General features: G+C 47.9%; 2 protein-coding genes across 8 annotated transcripts; one reads left to right on the top strand and one right to left on the bottom strand.

Annotated features, from left to right (window-relative positions):
* Positions 1-7,191: 7,191 nt before the first annotated feature.
* On the top strand, positions 7,192-12,558 carry LOC135241280 (gap junction alpha-4 protein-like). The gene is made up of 2 exons (XM_064311534.1): positions 7,192-7,586; positions 8,283-12,558. Exon 2 carries the CDS (start codon positions 8,292-8,294, stop codon positions 9,300-9,302), a length of 1,011 nt encoding a protein of 336 aa, XP_064167604.1. The 5' UTR covers positions 7,192-7,586; positions 8,283-8,291; the 3' UTR covers positions 9,303-12,558.
* A 2,384-nt stretch (positions 12,559-14,942) lies between these two features.
* On the bottom strand, positions 14,943-21,650 carry LOC135241297 (peflin-like). 7 transcript variants are annotated; one of them, XR_010325966.1, is made up of 6 exons: positions 20,846-21,379; positions 19,464-19,839; positions 18,510-18,665; positions 16,968-17,111; positions 16,115-16,398; positions 14,943-16,012 (listed from the first exon to the last, which is right to left on the bottom strand). XR_010325966.1 is itself a non-coding variant. In XM_064311583.1 (5 exons), exons 2-5 carry the CDS (start codon positions 19,750-19,752, stop codon positions 16,169-16,171), a joined length of 819 nt encoding a protein of 272 aa, XP_064167653.1. In that variant the 5' UTR covers positions 19,753-19,839; positions 21,627-21,650; the 3' UTR covers positions 14,943-16,168. The 7 variants fall into 7 exon arrangements, 2 of the variants coding, with proteins under 2 accessions (XP_064167653.1, XP_064167627.1); XR_010325965.1 differs by having other exon boundaries at positions 14,943-16,046; XR_010325964.1 differs by having other exon boundaries at positions 14,943-16,062.
* Between the last annotated feature and the right edge of the window lie 1,379 nt (positions 21,651-23,029).

The following is a 23,029-nucleotide window of genomic DNA, read 5'->3' on the forward strand; positions in this document are numbered from 1 at the left end:
GTTTGGCGGTGGTGCATATAGAAACAGGAGGATGAGTCATGTGTTTTGGAGGAAAGCCGAGGAGTACCCTCAGCAGTGACGGGGGTGGGGGGGGAGTGGGGGTCATGAAGGCAGTTGTGATTAACTGGACATTCCAAAATATGGTGGGAAGCCCAGCGTTGGGCACCAAATTATATATTTTTTAAAGTAAGCATCCAATCACTACCAGCCATGTTCTTTGGCTGTTACCAACGTCCCTCCTGATAGGTGGATCTGATCTCTGGTTTCTGTTTGAAGGTTGGTAACAGAGCATTTTATGGTGAAGACATTCATTTCCCATGCCAGCTTTATAAAGACATAGGGAGTTCCACGAGGTGAACATCTGGTTTTATTTTTATTTATTTTGTGTTGAACGGCTGTGGAAACGGTTCACAGACGTGATGGAAACGCATTAAAATCTTCCCCGTGATAAACGATGAGGACTCCACTCGTTACTCGTAATTACTCGGAATTATTAATGGCTGCCAACTGTCTCCAGCCGTCTGTGTCTCTCTCTTTCTGTCACCCTCACTCTTTTATTTTTCTCTCTCTCCTTTCCCGGCTCTCTCTTTCTTCCTCCCTCATGTTGCTCGCGCTGGAGACAAAGACCGCGGAGAAATGTGAAAGAGGGAGAGCCACGCGTGCATGAGGTGGCTTTCTCATCCCTCTCTGAGTCAGGCCGCCATTATCACGCCCCCAGATGCAAAGGAACATTCGGCAAAGTGATTGATTATCAGTTCATTGCGCTTTTATCAGAGTGGTGCTGGAGAGGGAAAGAGACGTTCTCCCGGGCGGGGCATTCACGAAAGGCCAGCGTCCCCTGAAGTGGGACACTGATCAGAGGAGTGGGGGTGAAAATGGGAACCTGCTTCGTTTGGAGCGTCTGGAGGCAGGAGATGGCTGAGTGGGTGACCTCCAGGTGACCTCCAACATTAGGGGATGCACTGAATGGTGTATGTGACCCATCATTTCCAACATTAGGGGACGAACTGAATGGTGTATGTGACCCATCATCTCCAACATTAGGGGATGCACTGAATGGTGTATGTGACCCATCATCTCCAACATTAGGATGAACGAATTGTGATGTGACATCATCAACATTGAGAACGAGATGGTATATGCCCACATCTCCAACATTGGGATGAACTGATGTAAAAAGGAAAAGAGAATGGTGTAGCGACGTGAGGTGTGGCTGTGGGAGTGGCTGCAGGAGTGGGTGTGGCTGTGTGAATGGGTGTGGCTATTAGAGTGGGTGTGGCTGCATGAGTAGGTGTGGCTGTGTGAATGGGTGTGGCTATTAGAGTGGGTGTGGCTGTAGGAGTGCCTGCAGGAGTGGGTGTGGCTCAGTTCTAGGGATGGGTTTATGTAAAATAAACTAAACTACTAAACTGGAATAGTCTGAGGCTCACAGTGTCGCTCGATAAGGCACTACACTGATTCACATAGACTACACCACCTGAAATAATCATGGAAACTCAAGGTGCAGGTAGAATAGAATCAGAATCGATCGGATCAGTAGCACTACAAGGTTGTGTATGTCACAGTGACATAAAATAAGATAATAGTGCAATAGTGAGTGATACATTTCGAGAGAATACCTGCAGACACTGCAGCCTGCAGGATGTGGAGATGAGCAGCACTGGTAATTGTAGGGGTGGGCTCCCAGGCATGGTCCTACTGGTGGGTTTAGGGCACACCTATGGGGGGGGGGGGGGGGGGGAGTGTGGGCTCTTGGGAGGTAGTTTTGAGGGTTTGGCTGTAGGTGCCAGTTCTAAGAGCGGGTTTAGAGTGCAGTCTGGGGGGAGGGGGTCATTTGTCTTCTTTTATAGCCTTCCACACATATTTAGAAATCAAAAACACAAATGTTATGATAATTCTATATTTTATAACAAAACGTTTTTGCAAGTATTTCACTGAATTGTGTGTGGATGGTTATTATTTCACAGGGAGGTCTGTCTGTCAAACACTGTGATTTCAGCAAGCCAGCCATTATACACACCACTCCAGTTCAGACAGCAGGGGGCAGCAAAGAAGAAGCCACAAAAGAAGAAAAGAGCAACAATAACAACGGCAACTCAGGTTGCATATTAAAAAAATGATTTATGTCAAGATTTAATTTATGTCAAGTCCAAAATTCTTGGCCAGAATTTATTTCCAGAATGAGAATTTTCCCTTCTGTGTACGCAATGGCATTCCATTAATAACAAGGCAGAATTGTGGTTTACTTCAATAAGTAGAAATATTTCCTCCAGTAATTACAGTTACATCGCGTAACATAGATTATCCCACAGTTGCACTGCAGTTAAATTCTTCATGAGCAGTTTTGTCAATGAAAAGATGGTCAGAAATAAGCCTTAGTTAAATAAATTAAATAACCATGTGATCATGTGGAGCTGCAAAACACAACTGAGCCTGGAAGAGACAAGGTTTCCAAGGCAACCTTCCAAGAAATCATACACATGCACAAAACTCAAACACACACACACACTCAAACACACACACAGATACATACACACAAATACGTTCACACGCACAAAACTCAAACACACACACACACACTCAAACACAGCACAGATACATACACACAAATACGTTCACACGCACAAAACTCAAACACAGACACACTCAAACACACACACAGTTACATAGAAACAAATACGTTCACACACACAAAACTCAAACGCACACACACTCAAACACACGCACAGATACATACACACAAATACGTTCACACGCACAAAACTCAAACACACACACACTCAAACACACGCACAGATACATACACACAAATACGTTCACACGCACAAAACTCAAACACACACACACTCAAACACACGCACAGATACATACACACAAATACGTTCACACGCACAAAACACACACACACACACTCAAACACACGCACAGATACATACACACAAACACGTACACACGCAGAAAACACACACTCACACTCAAACACACACTCATCAAACCCAGTTCCCTAACCCCTACAGTACACCCCACCCAGCCCCTAACCCCTACACTACACCCCCACCCAGCCCCTAAACCCTACACTACACCCCCACCTTATCAAACCCAGCCCCTAACCCCTACACTACACCCCCACCTCATCAAACCCAGCCCTAACCCCTACACTACACCCCACCCAGCCCCAACCCACCCTAACCACCCCTAACCACTACACACCCCCACCTATCAAACCCAGCCCCTAACCCCTACACTACACCCCCACCCAGCCCCCTAACCCTACACTACACCCCCCATCATCAAACCAGCCCCTAACCCTACACTACACCCCCCACCCAGCCCTAACCCTACACTACACCCCACCCAGCCCCTAACCCTAAACACCCCCACCTCATCAACCCAGCCCCTAACCCCTACACTACACCCCCACCCAGCCCCTAACCCCTACACTACACCCCACCTACAAACCCAGCCCCTACCCCTAACACACCCCCCACCCAGCCCCTAACCCACACTACACCCCCACCCGCCTAACCCTACTACACCCCACCTCATCAAACCCAGCCCCTAACCCTACACTACACCCCCCACACCCGCCCCTAACCCCTACACTACCCCCCACCCCCTAACCCTACACACACCCCCACCCATCAAACCCAGCCCCAACCCTTACACACACCCCCACCTCCACCCAGCCCCTAACCCCACACTACACCCCACCAGCCCCAACCCCACACACACCCCCACCCAGCCCCTAACCCCTACACACCCCCCACCTATCAAACCCACCCCTAACCCTACCTACACCCCCACCTCACAAACCCAGCCCCTAACCCCTACACTCACCCCCACCTCATAAACCAGCCCCTACCCCTACCACACCCCCCCCAGCCCCAACCCCTACACTACACCCCACCTCATCAAACCCAGCCCCTAACCCTTACACTACACCCCCACCCAGCCCCTACCCCTACACTACACCCCACCCGCCCTAACCCCTACACTACACCCCCACCTCATCAAACCAGCCCCTTAACCCCTACACTACACCCCCCCCAGCCCTAACCCCTACACTACACCCCCACCTCATCAAACCCAGCCCCTAACCCCTACACTACACCCCCACCCAGCCCCTAACCCCTACCTACACCCCCACCCAGCCCTAACCCTTAACTACACCCCACCTCCAAACCCAGCCCTAACCCTACCTACACCCCCACCCAGCCCCTAACCCTACACTACACCCCCACCTCAAACCCAGCCCTAACCCCTACACTACACCCCACCAGCCCCTAACCCCACACCCCACCAGCCCCTAACCCCTAACTACACCCCTCTTATCAACCCAGCTCACTATACCCCTACACTACACCCACCTTATCAACCCAGCCCCTAACCCTCACTACACCCCACCCAGCCCTAACCCCTACACTACACCCACCAGCCCCTAACCCTACCTACACCCCCACCTCATCAAACCAGCCCCTAACCCCTACACACCCCCCACCAGCCCTAACCCCTACACTACACCCCACCCAGCCCTACCCCTATACTACACCCCATCTTATCAACCCAGCTCACTATACCCTACACTACACCCCCCCTACAAACCCAGCCCCTAACCCTACACTACACCCCACCCAGCCCTAACCCCACACACCCCATCTTATCAAACCAGCCCTAACCCCTACACTACACCCCCACCTCATCAAACCCAGCTCCCTAACCCTACCTACACCCCACCTCATCAACCCAGCCCCTAACCCCACACTACACCCCCACTTATCAAACCCAGCTCCTAACCCTACCTACACCCACCCACCCTAACCCCTCATACCCCCCACCTCATCAACCCTCCCTAACCCCTACACTACACCCCCCCCAGCCCTAACCCCTACCTACACCCCACCTCATCAAACCCAGCCCTAACCCCTACACTACACCCCCACCCGCCCCTAACCCTACACTACACCCCCACCCAGCCCACCCTACACTACACCCCACCAGCCTAACCTTACACTACACCCCCACCAGCCCCAACCTACCTACACCCCACCTCTCAACCCACCCTTAACCCCTCACTACACCCACCCACCCTACCCTACACTACACCCACCCGCCTAACCCTACACTACACCCCCTCATCAACCCAGCCCTAACCCCTACACTACACCCCACCCACCCTACCTCTACACTACACCCCCACCCAGCCCCTAACCCCTACACTACACCCCCACCTCATCAACCCGCCCTAACCCTACACTACACCCACCTTATCAAACCCAGCTCCCTAACCCCTACACTACACCCCACCTTATCAACCCAGCTCCTACCCTACACTACACCCCCCTATCAACCCAGCTCCCTAACCCTACACACACCCCCACCCAGCCCTACCCTACACTAACCCCACCAGCCCCTACCCCTATACTACACCCATCTTATCAACCCAGCTCACTATACTCCTACACTACACCCCCACCTTATCAAACCCAGCTCCCTATACCCCTACACTACACCCCCACCCAGCCCTAACACCTACACTACACCCCCACCTATCAAACCCAGCTCCCTATACCCCTACACTACACCCACCAGCCCCTAACACCTACACTACACCCCACCTCATCAAACCCAGCCCCTAACCCCTACACTACACCCCACCTTACAACCCAGCTCCCTAACCCTACACTACACCCCACCCAGCCCTAACCCCTACACTACACCCCCCATCATCAACCCAGCTCCCTAACCCTACACTACACCCCCACCCAGCCCTAACCCCTACACTACACCCCCACCTTATCAAACCCAGCTCCCTAACCCCTACACTACACCCCACCCAGCCCCTAACACCTACATACACCCCCACCTCATCAAACCCAGCCCCTAACCCCTACACTACACCCCACCTATCAACCCAGCCCTAACCCCTACACTACACCCCCATCTTATCAAACCCAGCCCCTAACCCCTACACTACACCCCACCCAGGCCCTAACCCCTACACTACACCCCATCTATCAACCCAGCCCCTACCCCTACACTACACCCCCACCAATCAAACCCAGCCCCTAACCCCTACACTACACCCCCACCTATCAAACCGCCCCTAACCCCTACACTACACCCCCACCTCATCAAACCCACCCTAACCCTACACTACACCTCCACCTTATCAACCCAGCCCTAACCCCTACACTACACCCCCACCCAGCCCCTAACCCCTACACTACACCCCCACCCAGCCCCTAACCCCTACACTACACCCCCACCTCATCAAACCCAGCCCCTAACCCCTACACTACACCCCACCCAGCCCCTAACCCCTACACTACACCCCCACCTTATCAAACCCAGCCCCTAACCCCTACACTACACCCCACCCAGCCCCTAACCCCTACCCTACACTGCCCCCATATAGACTGCAGTGATGTGCTGTGAGTTTGGGGCTCCCTGATGCTCTGGCACTGAATCAGCTGAACACACAGGGAAACGCAGTCAGGGGATTATTCTGCCCTGCTCCAATGGTCTGAAGGCCAAACTGTCTGAGTAAACTCAGCTGTACTGAGTCAGCAAGTTTATTCAACAGAAAGGAAGCTGGAGGTTGATCCACCCAACCCCCCCCCCCCCCACTCCCCCCACCCTCTGCACTATCCTGCCCTCATGCCCCCCCGCCCCCACTCCATTTTCCACTGTCACCTTTTCCTGTTATTTTTACTGTTGATATTTAAACCCATGAGCACTGGGAAGAGTGCGTTTGCTGGGTCTGTGACACAACTCTGTACATATATACACACATATAAACAAACATACATACACACATACAAACACACATATAAACAAACATACATACACACATATACACATACAAACAAACACACATACATACACACATACAAACAAACATACATACATACATATATGTCATACCTGCAGACATACATACATATATACATACGTACACATACACATGCATAAGCCTGTGTGTAGTGTGCACTAAATATAAACACCGCAACTATATAAAAACTGAAAAAGGTTATGCTTCCCTAGGAAAACAATATCAAGGTAAAATGTTTCTACAGTACTGTCCTTAATTTGTTTACAAGAGTACTGCATCTTAATGTTCTGGGGGAAGAAATCCCAGAAAACAAGGAAGTCTGTGACAAAGAAGGAGCGTTTTATGAAGCTAAAAACAATCCTTTTTCTGATCGCCACAGAGAAAATTTACTTCAATTACACAACTTTTTTTTTTTTTACAAAAAGAGTTAGCCTAAAATAATATACACACATTGTAAATTGAAAAAAATGTGACTTTGTTTTTTAATACAAAAATCCTTGAACGGCTCTCCTAAGACCAACTTCTAGTTTCGGTTTTATCCACAGATCAGAGAAAACATTTCCCCCTCCCAGCAATTAGAGCTATTTATTATAAGAAGTGAAAGTGCTGCGGGAGTTAGCAGCCTGCTTTCAGACGGAGGACCAGAGCTCGCCGACGGTACGATCCTTCTGCTGATTCTGCCGTTTATCTTCTGCTTAAACAGAAAATCGTCAAACCTACGAAAATATTAACTGAGAGTCACTTTAATTTTCATGTAGGTACAAATATATTGAATAAACATAAATATTATTTATTGGATGACGTTTTTCTACTAAAATAATTCAAATAATGTTACTGTTCCTCTTCAGTTATGGTAAAATTTGTAATCCTAATATGAATTTATTATTATTATTATTATTATTATTACTCTTGTTGTTATTGTTGTAGTTGATGTTATTACTATTTGTGATTATTTTTATTCTTGTTGTTATTATTATATTGATGCTATTACTATTATGATTATTTTTATTGTTGTTGTTGCTTTTGATGTTGTTATTGCTATTGTGGTTATTTTTGGAGTGACTGCTGTAGTTGTTGTTATTATTGTCATTGTTATTGGAGTTGATGTTGTTAATACCATTGTGATTATAGTTGTTGGTACATTACATTACATTACAGGCATTTAGCAGACGCTCTTATCCAGAGCGACTTACACAAATTTTACATAGTCATTTTTTTTTTTTTACATTATCCATTTACACAGCTGGATATATACTGAAGCAATGCAGGTTAAGTACCTTGCTCAAGGGTACAATGGCAGTGCCCTACCCAAGAATCGAACCTATGACCTTTCGGTTACAAGCTCTTCCTTATTCACTGTGCTACACTACTGACGTATTATTGTCGTTGTTATTAGAGCTGTTTTGTTATTCCATTGTGATTATAGTTGTTGTTGTTGTTGCTGCTGCAGGTGCAGAGGATGTCGAAGTCAGACTGGACCTTTATGGAGCTCCTGCTGGAGCAGGGGCAGGTGCACTCCACAGGTGTGGGGAAGATGTGGCTGACGGTGCTCTTCCTGTTCCGCGTGCTGGTGCTGAGCACGGCGGCTGAGTCGGTGTGGGGCGACGAGCAGTCCGACTTTGTCTGCAACACGCTGCAGCCGGGCTGTGAGGCCGTCTGCTACGACAAGGCCTTCCCCATCTCCCACTTCCGCTTCTTCATCCTGCAGGTCATCATCGTCGCCTCGCCCGCCATCTTCTACCTCAGCTACGCCGCCCTGCACGCCAGGGGGCAGAGGAAGAGGGAGGAGGAGGAGGAGGAGGAGAGGAGGAAGAGGGAGGAGGAGGCGAAGGGAAGGGACTCGAAGGTGGAGAAGAAGGAGAAGGAGGGAGGGCGGGAGAGAGAGGGCGCAGGGCAGGGTGGGAGGGTACCCCCGAATGTGCCCAGGCTGAGAGGCAAGCTGTTCCGGGTGTACCTGTGCGTCACCGTCCTCAAGCTGCTGCTGGAGGCGGCCTTCATCCTGGTGCTGTGGCACGTGTACGGCTTCACCGTGCCCGCCCACTACGTGTGCCAGCGCTGGCCGTGCCCACACACGGTCGACTGCTTCGTGTCGCGGCCCAAGGAGAAGACCGTCTTCACCGTGTACATGCAGGCCATGGCGGGCGTGTCGCTGCTCTTCAACCTGCTGGAGGTGTGCGTGCTCCTCCGCCGATGCTGCTGCCCCGCCCCGGGCAGCTGGGCCCACCCCCGCGCCCCAGCGCCCCACCCCAAACAGAGGGCTCACCTCCACCTGCCCACGGGCAAGGGCGGGGCCACTCCGGGATGGGAGGCTCGGATTCGCTGGGGTGCCCAGCATGCTTTTGGGGCGGAGCCAGCCTTACTTGCCCCTCCCCCTTCTCTGACCCGTCTCCCTCAGGAGGCCCCCAGGGGCAGCTGGTCCACACAGTGGCGTTATCCCCAGGTCTACCAGCAGGGCGGCGCCTCAATATGAGGGACAGACTGGAGGTGCTTTTCTCTGAGAGTCCAGCAGGGATGAGCCACTCCACACGCTACACTGCTGCCCTTTGAGGAAGAGGAAGGTGAAGAGGAAAGGGATGAAAGCTGGTCTCAGGCAACAGGGAGCTCCTGATCCTGTTGCTGCTCCAGATAGGAAGAGTGTGAACGGAATTTGGCTGAGAACATTCCCAGAATTCACCTCCAGCACCCCCTTCCACTTCCTGCTTTGCTCGGACAGTTCCAGAAAGTCTGTGCGCATCTGTTTCCTGATGATAAGCAATGCAAAGGCAGGAGCCTTATCCCCCAATAAGATCTGCCTGTGATCTGTGACAGGAAATGGCCTCTAATTCACAGGGTGGCTCCCGCTGTATAAATGTTATTATATAACCTGAAAGTCAGGAAGGGATAATCTCTGAGTGACCTAAGGACAGTGTCTGCAGGTTTAACTCCAGTCCTGGAGGGCAGCAGTGTCTGCGGGTTTAACTCCAGTCCTGGAGGGCCGCAGTGTCTGCAGGTTTAACTCCAGTCCTGGAGGGCTGCAGTGATTGCAGGTTTAACTCCAGTCCTGGAGGGCCGCAGTGTCTGCAGGTTTAACTCCAGTCCTGGAGGGCAGCAGTGTCTGCAGGTTTAACTCCAGTCCTGGAGGGCCACAGTGTCTGCGGGTTTAACTCCAGTCCTGGAGGGCCACAGTGTCTGCGGGTTTAACTCCAGTCCTGGAGGGCCACAGTGTCTGCGGGTTTAACTTCAGTCCTGGAGGGACGCAGTGTCTGCAGGTTTAACTCCAGTCCTGGAGGGACGCAGTGTCTGCAGGTTTAACTCCAGTCCTGGAGGGCAGCAGTGTCTGCGGGTTTAACTCCAGTCCTGGAGGGCCACAGTGTCTGTGGGTATTGCAGACCTGCCAACCTTAGGAAAATATTTTGAGTACCACAATAGTCAGTGTAATGCTTAGTTCACATGCTTTCGCACCACTTCGCATTGCATGCACACACGCACACACAAGCCTTTCTTCATAATTCTAGTTTCGACTGTTGTGATAAGGCAAAATTGTATAATTTGACATGGTTCTAAAATATCACTTGCACTGCACTGGGCTATATTATGATATACTTTCAAGTCAAAAGTTTGAGTACACCTGCTTAAAACAATTTTTTCATGATTAATATTTCATTATATGATATGTGTCCTTATACAAACTCATAACCATAAGTGAATTGCATTCACTTATTCAATAAAAATGGAAATTATTTATTTTGTATATTGTAACATATGTTTTCATTTTCAAGTATTTACAGAAACTTATGTTGTAATGTAAAAAAAAAGCTTATGTTGCAATGTAAAACACTGTCAATTATGAATAAAACCAAGTTTCTGTTCATGATTTCCATTTTTATTTAATAATTAAATAATTGAATCAGCTTATATAGGCACACATCATACAGGCCTAATGAAAAAAAGAAGTATTCAATTGAAAAATTATCTAGGAATGTAGGCTTTTGTAACTAGAGGTTTAGCCAAATTATTACCTGAAGCTCCTTGGTGGCTAATGTCAAAATCATAATTGCACAATGTGCAAAATGCAAGGTGCGGAAGTTTTCAGGGGCGGAGCCACGGCCATTGCTCCTGATATTTTGCGTGGAACTTCTGGGGGGCATAGACCAGAGACTGTAAAAAATATGGACAAAGCTACTGTGATGTCACCCATTGACTCTCCGTGGGTCTCTAAAAACACGTTTTGAAGCTCAATGGCGGGCGCGGCCATTTTCTCGATTTGGAGCCAAAACCATAGAGTTAAGCGGTCTTGTGATTTTTACAATGTGATTGACAGTCCGGAGCGGAAAAGCCCATCAACCTGAACGAGGATAGCTGACTGTCTGCCGTTATGTTTTAAAATATATTATCAGATGTTTACGGAGTTTAATTTCCATCCGTGACTGTACTGTGTCATGTAATCACGTTATATGTATGACATTAAAAATACAATTAGGCTATGTTCAGTTATCTTCAATTTATGTTTCTCTGCAAAACGAATATGCTTAGCTAGCATATCAGCTTGCCAGTGAGCTAGGTAGGCTGGCTATCCGTGGTTAGCTCACGCATTAGCAATATGAACCACAGGGGAAGAACATTGACTACACTGATGGTCAATCAATCAGAGATGTGTAGGCTACTGGTGATTTGACTAGGCTAATTTTCGTTAGATGGTAGATCTGCTGTTAACCGAGCAAGTTATCGTCGTAGGTTTTCGCCACAGTCAGTTAATAAGCCAGTAACTGCTACTAGCTACTCCATCGCCGTTTGTGGTGTTCACTTGCTGGGTGACGCTAGCTGACCGATCGTTCGCAAATCACTTTCTACCGAATGAAAATTAACACTGTCAGCGGTGATTAACAAATCTACCAAGTATTTTAATAACTGATCTGCAGGCGTGTAAATATGACAACGCACTTTGTACAGCAAGTTTTCCACATGGTGCATGAAGACAAAAATTATGTAGCCTACATTGAATTTCTAATTATTATTAGGCTATTATTTTTTTCTTGTAAATCATCAAAACCAATGGAGAAAAGCCAATATACGCAAGGAGCCCCCAGAACCGATACTGATAACCACTGTCTTAAATGCCTAGCTTGTCGGTCTCTTAAATGCTAAAAACATGTTCCTTTCTAAATGCCAAGATGGTTAATTTCGTTAACTTCTGTGTGTGTGATTTCATCGTGTGTTGTATATTCAGCAAATGAACCTTGAGACTCTCAATTCGCTTCGTGAAACTGAAAAAGTGTTTATCCCAAAATCGGGATTATAGTAGCTTTGTCACATGCGTGAAGCATGGCCCAGGTAGACATTTATGGAATGTACACGACTGACAAGCCGTCAAACACGTCTGACAGATTGAATGTTTGCCGGTTAAGGTTAGCTAGCTAGTCAAATGGCTTGGTAGCCGAAGTTGCGAACTGTTCTAGCATAGGCTACTACTGGACTACCAAATATAGCAAGCTGATTACGCTTTCTGTCAAGTAATTATTTGGTTAACTAGGCTAAAGGAAATCGTAAAAATGACTCGGCTACCGAAAAACTTAAGAGGAGGATTATTTTATGGTCGTCTAGTGCAGCTGTAAATAGCACACGCCATAATGAAATCACCACGAAATGGGATGCCTGCATTTTCAGACTTAGCACAGGCGGACCGTGGCCGGAGCCGCAATGTCAAGGCCAAGAGGCGCCACCGCCCACCCCAGTGACCATAGACTGTAGCCCCTATTGTAGCTCAGTCATCTGCAGTAATCCGGAAGTGACGCAAGCTGTACCTCGTTGGTCCAGAACAAATATTGGCACTGTGCCCAAATGACGCAATAAATCATGAAATCGACCCATGGACAGTCATAAGACGAATAAAATACACATATTATGACTATTTGTTCTTGTGAGAAAAAATTATTGACTTTGTATTTTGATCGCATTTGTACCGTAGACTTACATGGAAACCGGATATGAAAACACCTATACTGGAGCCATCCGTAGTGGCGCTAGTGAGCAACCAGGAACTACAACACCAGGAAATGAGCTTCAAAAACGAAGTCTGGTCACATTTTTGTACTTGATTATTACTCCCCACTTCCCATTTCACCTCAGCAATGCAGCGTTACGCCTCGGTGGATAATGAAGTACCGCTGCGTATCAGTGGATGTTGAGTGGGTCGGGGAGGGGTTACAGAACCACAAGCACAAGGTCGTAGCATCTGATTCAATCCGAGGGATGTAGTTTAATTACCGAATAAATGTACGGTATTGTTTTGTATTAATTGGTTGTTTTCCGTAATTAAATTACAATAATATATATTTAAAAAAAAAAATTTTGTCGCGTAGTTTCAGCTGGCATTTGGTACCTGCGTATTTTGACCAACAATTGCGTGGTTGGTACACAAAATGCGTGCAGGTTGGCAGGTCTGGTATTGACTCCAGTCCTGGAGGGTCGCAGCGTCTGCAGGTTTAACTCCAGTCCTGGACGGCCACAGCGTCTGCAGGTTTAACTCCAGTCCTGGAGGCCCATCTAGAAAAGCGGAGGCAGCCCAGTGACTGCAGAGAGCCTGATTGTTCTTTTTTATGGAAAGTGTGTGTTTGGAGTTTTGCTTCCGAGAGGACAGTGCCCCAGTACCCCGGGAATTCCCGATCTTAGCCGGATGGAATGGATTCATTTCCACTTCCTGTTTACATCACAACGCAAAAAGGGCTCTCAGTGGAGAAGTATGGTAATTAGCCTATGACCAAGAGGGTTCAGACAGTGTAACAGGCGGTAATGCAGTGCAGTGCTGGGTCTGTAGCTGAGGTCCTGGCTCTTATTTGTGTTCACACTGATGAAAGCAAAGATTCTGACCCGATGAAGCAGGTGAGGTGTGTTGCCTGTGCAATCAGCTGCTTTAATTGATCCATTAAGATGGGAGAGCAGAACCCTGCGGACCTGCCAGAGAACAGAACCCTGAAGAACCCTGCAGAACCCTGCGGACCTGCCAGAGAGAACCCTGCCGACCCGGTGGAGCTGTCAGAGAGCAGAACCCTGCGGACCTGCCAGAGAGAACCCTGCCGACCCGGTGGAGCTGTCAGAGAGCGGAACCCTGCGGACCTGCCAGAGAGAACCCTGCCGACCCGGTGGAGCTGTCAGAGAGCGGAACCCTGCAGACCTGTCAGAGAGCAGAACCCTGCAGAACCCTGTGGACCCGGTGGAGCTGTCAGAGAGCAGAACCCTGCAGAACCCTGTGGACCCGGTGGAGCTGTCAGAGAGCAGAACCCTGCAGACCCGGTGGAGCTGTCAGAGAGCAGAACCCTGCAGAACCCTGTGGACCCGGTGGAGCTGTCAGAGAGCAGAACCCTGCAGACCCGGTGGAGCTGTCAGAGAGCAGAACCCTGCAGAACCCTGTGGACCCGGTGGAGCTGTCAGAGAGCAGAACCCTGCAGACCCGGTGGAGCTGTCAGAGAGCAGAACCCTGCAGACCTGTCAGAGAGCAGAACCCTGCGGACCTGCCAGAGAGAACCCTGCCGACCCGGAGCTGTCAAAGAGCAGAACCCTGCAGAACCCTGCGGACCTGCCAGGACCAGGGCTGGCGTCTGCCAGATGTGGAGTAATAACAGAGCAAACAGAAATACATCAGCAATAATCACACTCAATCTCTCTGAACTACATTATTCTGAATATTCATAAGTTGTTGACATACGACGGCAGACAAAAATTAATAAATGGCAGTGCAAGCAAATAAAATATGCAAGTAATCTTAAATTAATATTTAAATGTCAGATGTGGTCTCCACTTAGTGTTTTGTGATTAAAAGTCATGCTCCCTTCCCACAAGGTGCCATCAGAGTTGTCCTCTTAATCTGTTCCGCTATACTCCCAGCAAGCCAATGAGGGCCCCTGTTGGAAATTACGAGTGCATGGGTGCCCCCCAGTGGACATGCGTGAGAATGCAGCTCCCCATACACAGCCGTGTTTCAGGGCAGGGGAAAGGTTCATCACACAGTTAATGTGCACAGCCTTCTAGAGCACAGTTAATGTGCACAGTCTTTCAGAGCTGTGTGTTCATGTTGCAAGCAGAGACCAGAGAGTTCTTCAAATGCCACAAGAAAAAAAAAAAAAGAAAACAACCATTCAGTTTAACTGCTTTATTTATAAAAGGAAACGTATATACAGCTGAGACAAGGATACATCACAACAACACAAAACGCACTCGCATTCAGAATTTCATAGTTCTGAGTTTATAGCATTTGGGCATTCGGAATTTCATAGTTATGAGTTTATAGCAGTTGGGCGTTCGGAATTTCATAGTTCTGAGTTTATACCATTTGGGTGTTCAGAATCGTATAGTTCTGAGCTGAAGGCATTTGACACAAAAACAGGTCAGTAACAGGAAGCTCACACACCCCTTTGGTCTGTTACCATGGTGAAAGCAGCCGGTTAGCATGACCACCATCTTTACCCGTAACTGTGTGCGGCTCTCCAGACGCTAAAAGCCTGCTTGTCTTCCTCTATCCGGTGTCTCTTAACGCCGAAGTCCCAACACACCACCGCTTTAATGCCCACTACACAGCGGGGCGAGGCAGCGCCTAAATCAGGCATTCCTTAACAGCACCATGTTTCAAACTGCGCGTCTCAGAAAGCCCAAATAAAGACTGCAGAGGAACGACAGCGTGGAGAGGGCCCGACTGTGCCTGGCTGTGCGAGACTGTGCCTGGCTGTGCGAGACTGTGCCTGGCTGTGCGAGACTGTGCGAGACTGTGCCCAACTGCGCTAGGCTGTGTCTGACTGTGCTAGGCTGACAGCGCCCGACTGTGCCTGACTCTGCCCAACTGTGCCTGACTGTGCCTGACTGTGCCCGACTGTGCTAGGCTGTGCGGTTAATGCTGACACACTGCCCTGTTCTGGCTGTCTCTGTGCACATTAAAAACCTTCTTCGCAGCCACGGCAGTCTTTATAACACCACAGCGCTGGTACTGGATTAAAGGTCATGTAAAGTAAACATGTAAAAGATCAGTTTAGGATGCGTGTCAGTGTTGGTGTGTGTGTGTGTGTGCAGGTGAGTGTAAGTGTGAGAGTGTGTGTATGTGTAAGTGTCAGTGTTGGTGTGTGTGCGTGTGTGTGTAAGGGTCAGTGTTGGTGTGTGTGTGCATGTGTCTGTGTGTGTCAGTGTTGGTGTGTGTGTGTGAGTGTGTGTGTGTGTGTGTAAGTGTCAGTGTTGGTGTGTGTGAGTGTGAGTGTGCGTGTGTATGTGTAAGTGTCAGTGTTGGTGTGTGCGTGTGTGTGTCAGTGTTGGTGTGTGTAGTGCCTCGGGTTCGGAGGTGGGCGTGTCCTTCACTGGGGGGCGGGGTCTGGTCTGTCACATGAGCCGCTGCACGGCGCTGGACAGGAAGTCCTCGTAGCTCATGCGCACGTGGCCGGTCTGGGCGGTGTCGCGCTGGCGGAAGGCCAGGGTCATGGCCTGCAGCTGGGTGCACACCTGCAGGAAGCTGTCCAGCTGCAGGCCCCCCTGCCCTCCCCGGCCCGAAAAACGCCCCACCAGGCCCTGCGCAAACTGCGGGCTCAGGCTGTACCCCAACTGCGCCAGAGCTGCAACGACAACGAGGAGATTACACCCCGAAACCTGCACCCAGAATTACACCCCAAAACCTGCACCCAGCATTACACCCAGCATTACACCCCGAAACCTGCACCCAGAATTACACCCAGCATTACACCCCAAAACCTGCACCCAGCATTACACCCAGCATTCCCCCCCGAAACCTGCACCCAGAATTACACCTAGCATTACACCCCAAAACCTGCACCCAGAATTACACCTAGCATTACACCCCAAAACCTGCACCCAGAATTACACCTAGCATTACACCCCGAAACCTGCACCCAGAATAACACCCAACATTACACCCCGAAACCTGCAGCCATCATTACACACACAGTGCGGGAGACCCCAAAAACATACTGATTACACAGAGAGAGAACAGTACCCAGGGGGCTTCAGAAAAAGTATAAGTATGCAAGCACACATACACATGAGCACACACACACATTCACACACACACATGCGCACACACACACATTCACACACACACACACGCACACACACACTCACTCTCACACACACACATGCGCACACACACACACACACGCACACTCACCCTGCTGCAGCTCGTTACCGCTGATGGACCCAGAGCGGTCGCGGTCGAACTGCTGGAACAGGCCTCTCCACTGCTGCATGTAGGCCCAGAGCGCGGAGAAGCCGAAGACGTCCATGCGGCCGCAGCCAGTCTTATCGAACATGTCTGCGCAGAACACACACACAGCACCGTCACACCCACAGCACCGTCACACCCACAGCAGCGTCACACACACGTCTTAAAGAGTTCGGCAAGTGTGTGTGTTTCTGCGACTCTGGGCTCACCCATGGCAATCAGGAGACTGTCAACAAACATCTGCACTATTCAAAAAAAACTTATCCAGGTGAATGACAACCTGATAAGCCAATAGGAGATGTTTAACACCTGCCTGGTGTGTATGGACTGTGTGAATTTCACAACACTGGACAGCCGAGAATTGAAACACGGAAATCTTACATAATCGCCAAACTCTTGTCACCCATTTCACAAGAGAAGGCAAACAGGAGAGATGTCACTGTGAAATGGAGGAGTGTGAGATGATTACCTTCCTTAGGGTCACATTCCTGCTTTCCTTCAGAGAGACCAATAACATGAGGAAATGGGGGGTGAGTGGGGCGGGGGTGCCATTTTAACCAATAAAGTAATGGCACAGTAGGAATGACTCAACCCAGGACTGCAGCAGCCTGTCACTAAAAGTGCACGGAACGGGACTTTACCCAGGATTCCACACAGTCTCTCACATTATCTATTTATGCAGAGAGCTGCTTTGTCTCCTAGCAACCCAGAATTACACCCACTGGCTGCCATACAGAGAGGCTGTTTTAACCCTGTGCTGCAGCTAAATTTCCACCTTTTAAAACATGTTTTTATTTTATTCCTAATTTTTACCATTTTTTTAATTTAATAACTGCAGGTGTTTTTTTCCATTATTCCCAAACTATCTGTACTCCTTTTTCAGTTCTGTGTCCTTCACTCATTTGTCCACAGAGTTAGTCACTCCCAAAATCTCTCCTTCTGCGGTCTCTACCCCCTGCAGTACTCAGTGATGGTCAGTACTGTATTACCCAGTGGAGGTCAGTACTGCAGTACTCAGTGATGGTCAGTACTGTACTACCCACTGAAGGTCAGTACTGCAGTACTCAGCGATGGTCAGTACTCACTGAAGGTCAGTACTGCAGTACTCAGCGATGGTCAATATCCACTGAAGATCAGTACTGCAGTACTCAGCGATGGTCAGTACCAGTAATGCGAGTGCAGTACCATGAGGTCAGTACTGCAGTACTCAGCGATGGTCAGTACCCAGTGAAGGTCAGTACTGCAGTACTCAGTGATGGTCAGTACTGCAGTACTCAGCGATGGTCAGTACCCACTGAAGGTCAGTACTGCAGTACTCAGTGATGGTCAGTACCCAGTGAAGGTCAGTACTGCAGTACTCAGCGATGGTCAGTACCCAGTGAAGGTCAGTACTGCAGTACTCAGCGATGGTCAGTACCCACTGAAGGTCAGTATTGCAGTACTCAGTGATGGTCAGTACCCACTGAAGGTCAGTATTGCAGTACTCACTGAGCATCATGAGGCAGGTCTCGTCATTGAAGGTGGAGTTGTTGGAGTTCAGCAGGGCCTGTTTCAGCTCTTTCAGGTTGATGCTGCCGTTGTGGTCTGTGTCTACAGACTGGAACCACTGATAGGCCTCCGAGCTCACACCTGGAGGGATGTTACCTGCGCAGGAAGAGAGGTCAGGGTCAGGACACAGCTCCCCCTGCTGGCCATTACTCAACAGAACCGCTCATATCTGTTACATTCTCCAACCCATTACAACAAGGCCCAATAGGCTTTCAGCAAGAGCAGGCGTGCAGTCCAGCACTAATCACCGCACACCACCCAACTCTAGAACCAATCAGAGCACACCAGCACAGAAACAGTAACAATCACCACACACCTGCACAGAATCAGAACCAATCGCCAGATAGCAGCATCGAATCAGAACTAGTAACCACTAGGGCTGTGTACTGGCAAGAATCTGGCAATACGATACGTATCATGATACAGGGGTTATGATTCAATATATTGCAATATATTGTGATACTGTAAGCAAGGCGATATATTGTGATTTTTTAAAATCTAATTTCAGGAAAACTGTCATAAAATCTGAAAAAAAAGTTTACTTGTTTACAGTCAAATGGCTGAAGATAGATTACAACACTGCTATCTAGCGGTTGGGGGTTTAAAAACAACACAAAATTAACCACTGTCTGCCACGAATCTTTGCATGTAAACTATTAATTAAAAATCGATACAGTGTTTTTGAGAATTGATACAGTATAACAAAACATAATATCACGACACTCAAGTGTATCGATATTTTCTTAAACCCCTAGTAACAACACATCTGCACAGAACTGAAACCAATCACCACACACCAGAGCAGAACCAGAACCAATCACCACACACCAGCGCAGAACTAGAACCAATCACCACACACCAGAGGAAGGAAGTTCAGAACAGGAAGTCTCTCACCTGCTGGAGGATGCTGGCCATAGTGACCCCCCTGGGGCTGTCCGTAACCCCCGTATGGCGCCCCAGGAGCTTGTCCCCCGAAATTTCCTCCTGCGGGGAGTGGACCCCCATAGGGGGCCCCAGGAGCGCCCCTGCCAGCCCCAAACGGGGATGGGTACGATCCGTGGGGGGCACCAGGAGCTTGGCCTGCAGGGTACTGCCCTCCATGTGGAGGCGCTGTGCCCCCATACGGGGTGTAGCCTGGGGCAGTTGGGCCCCCATACTGCCCTGCAGGACCTCCGGGGGGCATCCCACCCCCGTAGGGGGCTCCTGGGGGTACCTGACCCCCAGGAGGGGGGTGCTGGCCTGGGTAGTTATGCCCTTGTGCAGGGTAACCCTGAGTGGCAAAAGAACAGCAACAATGACCCCTATGAACATCACAATCATCATCATTTTATTATTGTTACTGTTTATTTATTTATTTATTTTTGCAGAGTGCTTTTCTTGCATGGGGCACAGCGAGCTTTAAACTTTACAAGTATAGATAAAAATAAAACAGAATAAACATAATGAACAATGAATAAAACAGTAGGTCTAATAACGTTATTTACACAAGGTTTCAATCAAGTTTTTAAAAGAAAACAGAAAGAGCCTTAACATTTGATTTTAAAGAAGACATTCGGAATTATTACCATCAGTATAATCTCCCCGCTCAAACAAACGCGAAACCAGCTTCAACAACCATCTGATCTTTGGCGTGAGCGAATTATTTGTACCCTCGCTGTTTTTATGTCTGCTAAAATTTCATGTTAATGCAGCTAGAACTTTGCAACATTTCCGGCTAAGACTGAGAAGCAATTGTCTAACTCGAAATATCTTTCGAGTTGGACAAGAAACTATTTTGGTAGGTTTAACATGATGCAAATGTTAAAAAGTGATAAAACACATAGATAAAATTTGTATACGCAAAGAGGACATCTCGGTAGTTTGCGGAACTCCAAGACAGCCCGCTAAACTTGCTAACTTGGCTAACGTAAGGCATTAAACTACGGACACTAGGCTCAGTTCATCAGCGAGTCATTAGTTAAAAATTATCTGTTTAGCTATGATAACTGAAATGACATTTACACAGGAAAACGAGTTTGAGTCCACGGAAGTAACGTTTTGTGAACTTTATTTCTTACCCTGCAAGTTTAGTTAAATCACTCCGGAGCATCATAAAAACTGACCAGAATCAAATGATTCACTAACTATTCCGTTTTCATATAATTTAGAGAATATGTAAAATTATAATACAATACACAAGCAATTTTAGTATTTTATTTTTCTACTTGAAAACAAAACTGAACATTAGGCCTACTTTAAAACTTGTACAATTTTACGACCAGGAAGCAACATTTTACCTGTCCGTAGTGAAAACTCATTTCCAGTACGAATGTCTGGATGATGACGTAGTTTTGATGTTAATATCCAGGGTGTTTTTAAGAGGATTGGAGGAAGATAACGTCTGTCAAATATACGACTGGAATACGTCTTTGTGATTGGTTATGAAGTTAGGGGCGTTCAAGTTTTTTTTATTTTAGGGCGTTGTCTGCATTGTCACAGACTAACGGCGTCACCAATGAGAAAACGAGGTGCGTTTTTGTCGGCACCGGTCGTGAAAAGTTTCGATTGGGACGGAATATTTGGAAAAAATGACGCATGTAGCTCACCCAGCCTATTTTAAATACTCAAACAATGTCGCTTGTTAGCCAGATGGGTTAAATCGACGTAGGTAGAAAATGTTTTATGTTTTTAACGAGCGATATACGAACACAGTCGTTCACCAGCTAGGTTCCAGGTTTATCCGAATCCCATTATTGGAGAGAAACCATACTATATCGTTTATAGTCAAGACAGAAAAATAAGTAGAAAACAAAGATATAAATATTAAAATGCATTAGCTAAATACCAAAGACATTAAAGCTTGCGTCGAAGTTATGTTACCTTTCCTTCAAGCAAATTTCGTCTGAACTAGCGCTCTGTGTGCGTGTTCTAATGTGTTCTAAAGCGCGAGCTGGCTTAAACAGGAACACGTCATTCTTTGTTTTAGAAAACTAAATTTAGCAGTGCATGCCGGCATATGTGACACAAACCTGCGTCAGGGCATAGCATTATAAATGTAGCCTGTTGACTAGCACTCACAATTCAGTCCGGCTTCCGGGCGGAATGCTGTTTGCGAGCTTCAGCCACGGCTATTATGCTTTAGGGTCATAACAAACGAGTGACTCAGCGAGCCTGAAATCCCCCGAAATTGGGCAAGGGCTGAAATTCGGGCTGTACGAGTGTTTCGTAAACGGTGGGAAATGTAATCTGCGGAGGTCCATAGTCACGAAGGTATTGCATTGGAAGGCGCTAATAATTTTTTTCCCTTTGCAGTTTGTCCTTGAATTTAGCTGAGGACCATCTCTTTGGTGCATGGAAATTTTTTTCAGGAAAACGCATAATGCTGTTTAATCAGTGGAAACAGTATATTACATGCTTTTAGCAGACGCTCTTATGCAGGGCGACTTACACAACTTTTACATAGCATTTATAATTGCCTCCATTTATACAGCTGAATATATACTGAAGAAATGCAGGTTAAGCACCTTGCCCGCGGGTACAACGGCAGTGTCCTATCGAACCTGTGAACTTTAAGTTGCAAGACCAGTTCCTTACCCATTGTACTACCTGAAAACATGATTCGAAGCTGGTACAGACTAAAGCTATACGGGCTTGGGGCACTCAGCGATTGAATGCGTAATCCACAGGGGAATAATTAGAAGGGCAAACACTGTGTTTCATTTTTATTTATTTCAAAAAGGTCATAAATAGAGATGCATTCGATAGACCAACAGTACAAAAATATTGTTCTGATATAATGCAAAGTATCACCGAAGACCATATTGCACCTGTTTGTTATTCACGTTTTCACCTGTGGAAAAACTGAATTTGTTCACAGCACTGTTTTGTTTGCATGGGACTTTTGGGACATTGCCCGGGGGCTTTTGCATACTGCGCAGGTGTGAGGGTGTGTCCTGCTGGAGACGTTAAACACAACCTACCTGTACAGGTAACTGCTGCAAGCTGGGACAGGTGCAACCTTAAAATAGACAACGGTTGTGTAAGTTGTATATATATACATATATATATGTATATATATATACACACACATATTCATACACATACATCCATATCCAGTGATCCATATAGGAATTACAGCCCTATATCTGCCTATAAATATACATACACAGACACGTGTGCGTGCACATATAGTACATGTGCTATTAGATAGCAGGAGGCAGCAGATCACTTTTATATTGCATGTAAACATAACGAGAGAGTGAGAGAGAGGGAGAGAAATAGACTTGTATTTACACAAGATCAGTTATTCACAGGCGGGTGTCTGTTGGTGCCGGAGGTCCAGTTTCTCTGTGAAGGTGACTCGTGTGTCTCCCTGTACCTGCCTGCCCTGTGCGGTGAGGTTCTGAATGTGCTGCGGGTTCTGTGTGCAGGTTCTGTTCCCCCCACCCCCCAGCTGTGGCTGTAAATCCGTTTTGGTCCAT

This window comes from Anguilla rostrata, chromosome 1, assembly GCF_018555375.3.
Source record: "Anguilla rostrata isolate EN2019 chromosome 1, ASM1855537v3, whole genome shotgun sequence".
Classification (NCBI taxonomy): domain Eukaryota; kingdom Metazoa; phylum Chordata; class Actinopteri; order Anguilliformes; family Anguillidae; genus Anguilla; species Anguilla rostrata.